Source organism: Rhinolophus sinicus, linkage group LG03 (genome assembly GCF_036562045.2).
Source record: "Rhinolophus sinicus isolate RSC01 linkage group LG03, ASM3656204v1, whole genome shotgun sequence".
Taxonomy (NCBI): domain Eukaryota; kingdom Metazoa; phylum Chordata; class Mammalia; order Chiroptera; family Rhinolophidae; genus Rhinolophus; species Rhinolophus sinicus.
Genome location: NC_133753.1, coordinates 64,011,800 through 64,023,886, shown reverse-complemented (window position 1 = coordinate 64,023,886; position 12,087 = coordinate 64,011,800). Strand labels below are relative to the sequence as shown.

The window sequence follows — 12,087 nt, the reverse complement described above, 5'->3', positions numbered from 1 at the left end:
GGGGAAGGAACACAGTTGCTATGTCTTTATGCATAATCCTCAGGCAGAAGAGCTAGAGGATGCTGGTAAATCCATAGGGCCGTGTTTGTTCAGGGCAAATTCTGTGGTCATTGGAAGCTGGGAGGGACCAAAATCGTGCTGCACAGTCATTAAAATCAGCGACTGTGGAGTATCTACCATGTGCAAGGACCACACGAGGTGCTTTTCTTCTTTTTTTTTTCTGATTGAGGCAAAATACACATAACCTAAAATTTACTGTTTTAAAGTGTACAATCCACTAGCATTAAGTGTATTCACAACATTGTGTAACCATAACCACTGTCTACTTCCAGAACACTTTCATCACAGATGGAAACCCTTTACCCATTAAGCAGTCATTTCCTGTTCCTCCTTAGTGATTGCCCCGACAACCACTAATCTACTTTCCTCATCTCTCTGGACATTTCGTATAAATGGAATCATACATATGTGGCCTTTTGTGACTGACTTCTTTCATTTAACATGTTTTCAAGGTTCTCCCATGTTATAGTATGTATCATGGTATACATGCTGTACCTTTTTTGGCTGAATAATAGGGGTATTCCATTATGTGTATGTGCCACAATTTGTTTATCCATTCATCAGTTGGTGGACGTTTGGGTTGTTTATACCTTTAGGCTGTTATGAATAGTGCTGCTACGAACATTTTTGTGTGGACATTTTAATTCTCTTGGATATATATCTGATTTGGGTCTATGGTAATTTTATTCTTAATTAACTGAGGAAGCACCAGACTGGTCTCTGAAGAAGCTGCACCATTTTACATTCCCACCAGCCATATATGAGGGTTCAGACTTCTCCATATCCTCACCAACACTCTGTCTTGATTTTAACTATCCTGGCGGATGTGACTGGTAACTCTTTATGGTTTTGATTTGCATTTCTCTAGTGACTTATGAAGTTGAGCACCTTTTCTTTTTTTGTTTTTTAAAATTTATTGGGGTGACAATTGTTAGTAAAATTACATAGATTTCAGGTGTACAATTCTGTATTACATCATCTATAAATCCCATTGTGTGTTCACCACCCAGAGTCAGTTCTTCCGTCACCATATATTTGAAACCTTTTCATGTGCTGGTTGATCATTTGTAAATGTCCTTTGGAGCAATGCCTATTCACGTCCTTTGTCTATTTTTTAATTGGATTGTTTATCTTTTTGTTGTTGAACTGCAAAAGTTCTTTTTATATTCTAGATATTAGACCCTTTTCAGATATATGATTTCCAAATATTTTCTCCTATTCTGTGGATTGTCTTTTCACTCTCTATAGTGTTCTTTGAAGCACTAAAGTTTTAAATTTTTATGAAGTCCAATTTATGTGATTTTGCTTTTGGTGCATGTGCTTTGGGTGGCATATCTAAGAAACCATTGCCATATCCTAGGTCATGAAGATTTCCCCTTGAGTTTTCTTCTAATAATTTTATAGTTTTAGCTCTTATATTTTGGTCTTTGATTCATTTTGAGATACACACACACACACACACACACACACACAAAATACGTATTTTTGTATATATTTACAAAATGTATATATATATACATGTATACATATATAGTGTGAGGTGAGAGTCAAACTTTATTTTTTTGCCTGTGGATATCCACCTGTCCTAGCATCATCTGATGAAGAGACTATGTAAATTTACACTTGAAAAATATATCAGACTAGAAATCTTTCCTTTTTTCCCTTTTAGCTCCAATACTTAAATAATTTACTTGAGTTTGGGATTACATCTTCCTCTTAAAGTCACATTTAACCACTAAGTAAAGATACAGATTCCAAATTGTTGTGAGTCCATTTCTTTTGTAGAATGTGAGTGATTTGTCAATGTGTGTGTTTTAATCACTTTGACTGTTTGCTGGAAAACAATGGAAAAGCTTTTGTAAAAGGAACTGTTTCTCCTAAGAAAGGGGTGAAAACTTTCCAGGTGTCAGCTAATGTTACCTGTTCCTTAAAAATCTAGGTAAAATTTGCTCAACCCCTAAAGCCCCATTTCACACTGTGGAAAGCCAGTGAATTAAGTCACTTATTTGACAGGTGTTTAATGAGTACCTGTGTTGTACTATGCACTGTTCTCAGTGCTGGTTTCTACAAATTCTTGGTGGGAGAAGAGGTGGTAGAAAGTGATGGGGTAATTTTTGATTTCATGGTTACCTGGATCTAACTGATTTTTTTGTACTCAGCTTTATAAAGAACTAGGTCTTAAATCTGTTCTTTGATCTCCATCATGGTGTGGATTAAAATACGGGCGAAGCCCCAGGCCACCTTGAGTACAGGAAGAAATTATCTCATTGTACTACATAGTAAACAGGTAGCATATATATGTAAAATCATTTTGTTGGACCCACCCACTATCAGGGATTTCGCACTGGTGTGCCTCCTGACAATAGCCATCTCAGCCTTTGGCCATCTTTTTAGATTGTCTTCCCTTTTCCCAGCCTCATTTTCTCTTCTACTCCCTCCAGCCTTAAAGCTTACGCGCTAACTCAGATTTTTCTGTTAGTACAGAGCATTTAGTCTCCCCAGCCTCTTACTGCCAAACTCAGCTCAACGCCTGTCTTGACCTTTCCAGAACTTATCAGGGTCTCAGCCCAATACAAGTGGTCTCCAATCTTTTGTTACTTGGAGCCGTTTCCACTTTCTTAAGAAGGTAATAAGGAGAAGTGTTTTTCCCTTCTACATTTTCTTCACTTTCCTTTTTCAAGATGCTCCATCTCTTGGGCCCAAAGCCAAATTCTGCAGAGTGAGAGGCTATAATGTATTGTCCAAAGCATTCTGTATTCCTGTGTATTGTCAGTCCCAGTGGGAACATGCAGCGGAAACTGTGGAAGACTTTGGTTAGAAATGGAGCTTCTGCAAAGTGCTTTCAGAGATTCGCCCCAAAGTGTGTTTTATAGAACCACTAGTTCCTTGGTCTACCAGTAAGGGTTGTGTTAAAAAGAAGAAAGAAACAAGTTATCAACTAAACTTCATGAAAGCGTGGTAAACAAAGTTAAGCTGGTTTCTTCATTATGGAATTTCCCAGTATCTTTAATATGTTCAAATGAATTGGGCATCTTCAAGAGGGGAGTGTTGTAAACACTGGTGGCCAAGTTGATTTGCTGTTTCCCTGTAGATTCTCTTACAGGGATCATCTCTTCAGATTGGTATTTCATAGAATGTAAATGTATTGTGTAACCTCACAAATCTTACTTTCTGCAGATGCCATTATTTTGGGTGAAATATGCCACTGCCATGGAAATTGGTCGTTCTGAAAAGGCAGCTGGGTCCTGTAAGGGGTCTTGAAATGGTCCTTTGTAGGTCAGGTCGAGAGGAGCCTGGTCAACATTTGAATACAAAGATGGGGTTTTGTGTTTAAATATCCTCTGTGCTGATCTAATTTATAGCGTTAGAAGTCAGGAACCACACTGTATATACAATCTAACTTCCAAGACTAGAGCTTAAAAGTGTCCAAGGACGGGGTTTAGGTCCTTATTGACACTGGAAGTCCGAGACTAGATTCCTTATTGAGACTGAAGGAACTTAGGCTAGGTTATGCACTTGCCACTTGATACTAGACCTGGTATTTAAACTGTGATACCCCTCCCCCCACCCCCTCTAAACTGTGCTTTTTCTCAGCTAAAATTACTTAAGCTTGTTAGACATTAAACTGAGATATGTGGCTGTGCAATTCATATCAGCCTTAATCTTCATGTAAAAGGGAGCAGTTATTATTTCTTAAACCCTGTCAAACAAGAGGAGCTACATTTTAGCTTTGTACATGTTTGTTGAATTAAATAATCAGGATCTCAGTAATTTCTTTTTTTTTTAAATTTATTGGGGTGACAATTGTTAGTAAAATTACATAGATTTCAGGTGTACAATTCTGTATTACATCATCTATAAATCCCATTGTGTGTTCACCACCCAGAGTCAGTTATCCTTCCATCACCATATATTTGATCCCCCTTACCCTCATCTTCCACCCTCCACCCTTTAATTGCCAGAGTATAGATCATCTTAAGCAACCCTGTTAAAGTGATCACCCTAAGTGATCAAGGAAGATTAGAATCCAGAGTCACTATTCCAGGGCTTTGTGCTCAGTCCCCTAGATTAGTTTCTACCTGTGTCAGCACCGGATGTGGTGGAGATGAGCTTGTTAGTTAATTACACACGGTGTAATTGTTAAACCATAAGAAGAACAGAATGTTAAGGGCCTCTGGGTAAATAGGAACATTAGTATTTAGTACGAAGAGGGTGGAAGAGTAAGTTTTATCTCTTCTGTTAGTAACCTTCTTGACGGGAGGAATCAAGATTTATTTGAATTTATATTCTTTCACATACTTGATACCCAGGTTTACCCGTTGTTAACATTTTGCCACATACTTCAGTATGTATTTCCTACAACAAGGGCATTCGCCTATCAAAATCAAGAAATTTAGCATTTCGATACAGTACTGTTATATAATATTCCATATTCAAAATGGTCTTTTTCATTTTTACCTGTTGGCTCAGTAATGTCCTTCATAGCATTTTCTCCCCTAGTCTAGATCATGCATTGAGTCTAGTTGTATGTCTCTTTAGTCCCCTTTGATCTGGAACAATCATCAGCCTTTCTCTGTCCTTCATGACATTGGTATTTTTGAAGAGTGCACCGCAGTTACGTTGTAGACACCTTTATACTCATGGCACAGAATATCAACCAATTTGTTTTTTAAAAAACACTTGTTGAACACTTTTTGGGAGAACATCTTCCTTTCAAAAAGTTTAATATAGGAAAGAAATGTGGGTTTTAGGAAAAAAGAACATGTGCTTTGACTTATAGCCTTAGATTTAAATCACAGTTCTGCTACTTACTAGCTTTGTAGCACTGGGCAAGTTGCTTCGTCTCACTGACTCTCGATGTCCTCAGCTCTGAAAGGGTATAGATAAAATGTTGGCATGAAGAAGTGAGGTCATGTGTATAAACAGAGTGGCACATGTATACATACAGTGAACGGTAATTTCACTTCAACATCACTTCGAAGTTGTGAGAAGATGACTGCTCTTGCCATGTGCGAGGGTTAAATACTTCTCTAGTTCTAGTCTGTAGGAGACAATGGAGGAAAAAGCCAGAATCAGAGCAAGGAAGTATGGAAGTCACTTAGTTGTCACATTTTATTCTTTCTTTGAATGTAAATATCACCTAAGAGTTCCTTTCATTTCATAGGTGCTGTAGGTCTCAGTACAGAGGCCACTTTGAATTTTTGCTCCCATATTCAAGCTTTGTAGTGTTTGATACTTTGCATTTGTTGTTCATTCTCCAAACTTGATAACTAATTACAAAATGGTAATGTTCAAGGAATCATTTACGGGAACAACTGAGTATTTGCTCTCGGTGGTTTATTGACATAACCTGTGTGCTGAATTCACTGGAATGTGGCATAGTCAAATCTGGCTTCTACTTCTGAGTTGGTGCAAGAAACACTTGGCAGGTATTAAAGTGCTATTCTTTGCAGTTATTTTGTATAATTTGCCACAGAAGTAAATTCCAGGAGATAATATCTTTGCTAGGTTGTACTCTTGCATGACTGAAGGAGTTCATACATGCTAAGGGCCAATGGTCTCTAACTCTGGACAATTCTCTTGGCAGCCGGGAAGATTTCCAGCGGATTCCAGAACTTGCCATCAACCCACTGGGGGACCGGATCATTAATGCCTTCTTTCCAGAAGGGTGAGTCCCTATAGTTGTTGGGCCTACTTTCTGAGGCTACTCGGGACGAATGATATTGATCGGGTCATCTCACGCCATGATCCTGAATCTATTAGGCCTCCCTAACTTGATCATATCTAGAATATCTCCTCTTCTACTCTCCTCCCTGTTTAGACTTCAAACAGGTATATGAGCCCATCTTCAAAATTCTGTCTTTAATCTCTGTTTATCTTTGATGTAAAACTAAACTCTTTAAAAATTGTTATTTTGAAATAATTTCAAATTTACAAGAGTTGCAGAAATTGAAAATAATACGAGATCACTTGTATATCTTTTACCCAGATGCATCTGTTATTATACTGTTAACATTTTGCCTCATTTGTGAGTCCTCTCTGTCTCTTTCAGTCCTAGTTAATAAAAATGTAATCATGCCACATACATAGTTATAAATTTTCTAGTAGCCACATTAAAAAAGTAAAAATGAACAAGTTAAATTAGCTTTGGCAATACGTATTTTATTTAACCCCACATATCCAAAATATCACTCAATATGTAATCAGTATTTTAAAATTATTAATATATTTTACACTATTTTTTCATATTGTCTTTGAAATCCAGTGTGTAATTTACAATTATAGTACCTATCAAGTGCTTTAGTAATATAAAATATATTTTTTCCAGCTTTATTGGCACATGATTGACAGAGAACATTGTGTGTTCTATATGTGTGATTCTGTATATGTCTATATTGCAAAATGATTGTCACAATGAGGTTAATTAACACATACGTCACCTCACATAGTTACTTTTGTATTGTGATGAGAACTTTTATAATCTACTCTCTTAGCAACTTTCAGATACACAATATGGTGCTGTTAACCGTGTGCTGTCCATTACATTGGCAGAGCTTATTCATCTTATACCTGGAAGTTTGTGCCCTTTGTCCACCTTCACCTGTTTCCCCCACTATCTATTTTACTCTAATATATTATTCATATTCCAGTTTAATCAGTTCATCCAATAATGTCCTTTCTAGCACTTTCTCCCCCTCCAATACAGGATCCAGTCTGGGTCAGTTGTCATGTCTCTTTAGCCTCCTTTCATCTGGAACATTTCCACAGCCTTTATTTTTTTTTTTTTTTACCACATTAACTAAGGATATGGTCCCGCCCTCCCCCCCCTTGGGCCCCCCCACCACGTGCAGACTTTCTCAAATAGGTTTGGGTTTGTCTAATCTAAGACTAGGCTTTTGATAGCTTCACTAGCTAATACACTGCCTTCAAAGTACTGAGTAAATATTTACTGATTTGATTAGGTACCTTTTCATGAATAAAGCTTATCATATAATCTTTTTTTAAGTAATCTCTTGAACAATCTCTTCCGGGTTCCTTGTGACTTGTCTTTATGACCCACAGGACTTTGAAAAGGTTTATGGTTGCCAGTTCTTAACAATGAGACTGAGTGTCAGTGAGGACACTCAGCTAAAATGCCTGGAGAGGAAATTTTAGAATTCTGAATAGAGACCAAAGAATTTGCAAGTTGAGAAGTAGGGTACTCAGTAAATCTGAGCGACAGTCAGAGGAGAAACACTAGCAGCCCGTTTGTGTAAGACAGGAATCAAATCAGACTGAGATGAGCTCTTTGCAGAGGTTGACCAGGAGTAATCTCCTCCCCTTCCTCATTTCCCCGTTTCTCTCCCTGAACTGCCTGCCCTGTTTGTTTCAGGTGTGAGTTTTGTGCTGAATTCTTCCCATTTTTCACTTCCTCTTTTAGCCCATACGGAGCGTTGAACCTTCTCTAGAGAAAATTTTCACAACTGTGCTTTGTATTCAAACCTTTTGCAATGAAAAGTAAACCCAGTAGAGTCATTTTGCCAGCTTTTCCCCCTCACAGTCGCCATTGATGATTGGAAGGCCAAACCACCTTTGTTGTGTGGGCAGTGTCGCCTGTCGCCTGCCGTCCTACCCCGGGATCTGCTGCTCAGCACGATAGGCGGGTGTACACGAGGAAGCCGAGGCCCACGCTGAGCTGCACTGCTAAGCTCTTAGCAAGCTGCACCCTTGCTTCTTGCTCTATCTAATCAGATAAGGAGTTTGGCTTCCAGCGTTTTTTGTTGTCTAGTCTTATGCAGGTATATATATATATATATATTTTTTTTAAAGAATGAGATTTGAAAGTGGAACATTGGTATTTAGTTACCTTTTCTCAGAGACGTCATGCCAGTAATATGTGCACTCATTAACCTGTTTGTTCTGGCACATGACTCAAATCTTACTCCACATTACCCGATTCCTCAGATATTACGTTTTTTACAAGATACTGCTCCATTAGTAGTATAGCTACCCTGAAGAACTAAAGGTCATTCTTTTGAGTACAAAGAGACCCAACATACCAGATCTATTAAGCAAGGCACACAAAGACTGGGTTTATTTTTAGGCAGCCACAGGAACCAGGCAACCTGTTCTTTCCATGACTGCTTTAGATGAATGAGTATGTCTCATGAGACATTCTGTTTTAATATTAAAGAACGTTCTTCATTTATTCACGTTTTGGAATTATTTCTTATAGGATTATTGATTAGCCTATGGCTCAATAAAAAGATTTTATCTAAAGTTAAGTACCAAAAAAGCTTTATATACAAAGAGGTCTTTCAGAATACTATGATCATGAAAAATGGGGGAGGGGATATCTATCCAATTATGAGGGAATGATAAAATCATGATATAGCCACACAATTATTATGCAGACATTTAAAATGTTTCAAAGTGTTACTGATTACAAACATTAAAAGCTTAACAGTTTTAAAAAGCAAGATAAAATTTCACATGCAGTGTGTTGACAATTACCCAAAAAGAGTAGAAAAATTACTGGAAGAAGCTATATTAATGATAGTTGTAATTGAGTGGTAGAACTTGGAATGGTTTTTCTTTCTACTTTTTACCTCAAATTTCCAGAAATGTATTTACTGCTTTTATAACTAAATGAACTTTATTTTAAAAGCACTTTTCCATAATATGCCTAAACCTTAAAATACCACTAGGTGTATGGGACTGCAGTGGTTGGGGAGTCATTGGGTTAAAATGACTACTTTGCTGTTTGCTGCAGAGTCTGAAGCAGTGAGTCTAAGTTCTGGCTTTCCTGATAGCCTAGCCCTGGAGCTACTCAAAATCCTCTTTGGGAAAAGATATACAAATAAACTCGATAGGTGACTTTGACACTGGTTAATCATTCATAAAGTGGGAATAATAGTACCTACCTCACAGGGTTGGGGTGACGCTAATTTTATGAGCCCTAAAGTACTATGCATATGGAAAGAGACCTGGTTAAATGGACTTTCAGGCCACTCTCGCTAAAACGATTGCCAATATATTGAATTCGCCAATATATTGAATTCGTAAGAAATAATCACCGTAATTGACATCTCTTTATTATGGTTCCCAAACAGGGAGGACCAGGTAAACTTCCGTGGATTCATGAGAACTTTGGCTCATTTCCGACCCATTGAGGATAATGAAAAGAGTAAAGATGTGAATGGACCAGAACCACTCAACAGCCGAAGCAACAAACTGCACTGTAAGGAGCTCAAGTCTTCGAGTTTTAAATATTTGCTTTTCATTTCTTACAAATCATTTATTTACTCATTCCTTTATTGAATAAGCGTTTACAACAGTATAGTGGTTAAGAGCTCAGACCCAGGAACTAAACTGGCTGGGTTTGAATCCCAGCTCTGCAACTTTTTGACCATGTGACTTTGGGTAAATTACTAAAATCCTTGGGCCTCAGTTTCCTCTTTTGTAAAATGGAATATTAAGGGGTTTCACATAGGGATGTTGTGAGGATTAAATAAGTTAATATGTGTCAAGTACTTCAAACAGTGCCTGACAATAAGAGTTAGCTACTAATATCCTTATAGTTCATAGAATGCCCACTGTGGTAAGTGCTAGGGTGACACCAGTGAAAAAGACCCAGCCCCACCTGTAAGGAATAATGGCAAGATCCTCGGCCCATCTTGGAATTTGATAGATACTGAATGTGACTTAAGGTCGGGGTGGACAGCTGGGGTAGTGCAAGGTTTAATTTTTGTCCCCATGCCTCTTTGCCTCCTTTCCTTGGATGTTCCTTAGATTTCCCTCTGCCCTTGTTGATTCATGTATGAGATTACCAAATCTCTTGCAACACTTCTAAGTGAAATTTAATTTCTCTTTTCATTCCACACAAGTCAAAACTAGAATTGAAATTACATTGAATTGATTGAGCTCATACTTCTCTTACAAGGGTGCACAGTGATATACAGAGACGTCTGTAAAAAGAAAAATAAAGGCTTTTTAATATTGAAACAAATGCAGATAAATTATAGACTATAATGCTAAATTTACATACATTTGAAAGATGGTACGTAAGGCTTAAACTTCTGATTTGTGGGGCCCTTGGGCTGTATCCCTAGTCGGTCTCTAGGAGTATGAGTTCACCCCTGTGTTGATACTTCAAGGAAAGAGTTTAAGAAGCACTGCAATAAATACTGTTGTATAGGATAGGGAAGATTTTTGAACCAAAATAATAAAATACTGCTCTTCTTTACTACAAGATCATTTACCTTAATGAAGAGCAGAATGCTTAAATACAAACAAAACTGACTATAGAAGAAAAGAGAACTCTAATGAATTGTTCTCAAATTTATTGTATACTATATTAGTGAATTCCAGTTTCTTCTTTCAAGACTAAATACTGTTTGAGACAAAGCCATGTGTCTTACATTTAAAGAGTTTTAGCATATACTTAGTACATGTTTGCCTGATTCAGACATTAGTATAGTAGAAATGTTCTTATTCAGTGTTGTCAGACGAGGCATTGATCAATAATTAGCAAAGTCAGCAGTATCATAGAACCATAGAAAAGGATATGTGGTTTAGCATTTTATTTTATCTTAAAATATTTAAAAACACATTCACTTTTGATACATTTGAAAACACAATCTTTTGATAGAGGACCAAGAGTTGTTTTGTTTTGTTTTGTTTTAGAATAGGTCTGCTGATAGGAGTTGTGAGACTTTTTTTGTAGAGCACATCTATAATGTATAGTCTAAGGTTTCTAGTTGCAGTTTCTTTTAAGTGGAAAGAAGGGTTCAAGATACTCGCAAAGCATTCTGAGAATAGACTCTTTCTAGGCATTTACATTTTTTTTCCTCAATCTTTTACAGTTGTCTTGCCATACTTAACTTTAGCAAGTTTTTTTTCCAGTGACTTAATTTTGAGTTGTTTAGAAGTAATTAATCTAATTTTCTTAGAAACAGTAACTTTCCACTGAGCATATGTCTTTATTATTAAATTATATAGGTTGATTAAAAGTACAAGTGGTACAGTTTTAGGACTGTTGACACACCTGACTCTTAGTAAGCAACCCATTTACCAGGTGGCGTGGACACTCTGTGTAGCCAGTCAGGTACAAGCATGCAGTGTCCCCCTGTGGCAGTTGGGTCGATTTGCATGGGGGGAGGGAGAGCATCTGTGTCTCTGGTGAGTTGCTTAAGGAGAAGACAGTTGAGAGACATTCTGTGCTCTATGAAACTGTGCTCGTTTTTCTAATCCCAGATTGGAGGAGACTTGAAAGGTCGCCAATTCCCTACACAGCACGGGCTCTACTTTTTCCAAATCATGAGTTCCCTTTGGCAGTCTGGTGAATCCTATTGACCCCCTCTCAGAATGTTTTCAAATGCATAGAATAAAATACATAGGATTACAAAGGAAACCAAGTGTATTGAAGTATAATGAAAATACTAAGACAACTTTGTAATACAGTGCTAGATGTGCTTCTTTATTGTACATTAGTCACAGGGTGTAACATTGGAGCCCTGCTGCCGTGCGTCAGCTCTGTATCTTGAATGTGGTAAAGTTACACAAATCTGCATAGGTGATAGAAGTGCATAGAACTACACACACACACACACACACACACACACACACACACGGTGAAGTCTGAATATGCTGTGTGGATTGTACCACTGTCTGTTTCCTGGTTTTGATGGTATATTGATGCTACCGCCAGGGGAGGCTGCATGAAGGCTATATGGGACCTTCCTGTGTGTATATATATATATATATATACACACATATATGTTTTGTTTTGTTTTTTTTTGTTTTTTTGCAACTTCCTATGAATTTCTAATTACTCCAGAATAAAAACTAAAAACAAAACAACCAACATTACATGGGGAAAGCAATCAAGAAACTCATTCACGTGCTGCTGTTGCGTATTGCTTCCATGGCATTAGTTGATGTAAAATAGCTTTTAGGAAGACGTTTAATAAGGTCTTCCTCGATGTTTTGTTGTACACAATGGAGCAAATAGGTTAGAATACCCAAAATGTATGAATTTGTGTCACA

General features: G+C 37.4%; 1 protein-coding gene across 1 annotated transcript in view; it reads left to right on the top strand.

Moving 5' to 3' along the window:
• Window positions 1-12,087, top strand: part of CHP1 (calcineurin like EF-hand protein 1) — a 34,588-nt gene that overhangs the window by 10,365 nt on the left and 12,136 nt on the right. Inside the window, exons 3-4 of the mRNA XM_019725455.2 lie at window positions 5,648-5,728; window positions 9,153-9,280. Of these exons, the coding sequence (XP_019581014.1) occupies window positions 5,648-5,728; window positions 9,153-9,280 (209 nt within the window). The remainder of the gene's footprint in view (window positions 1-5,647; window positions 5,729-9,152; window positions 9,281-12,087) is intronic.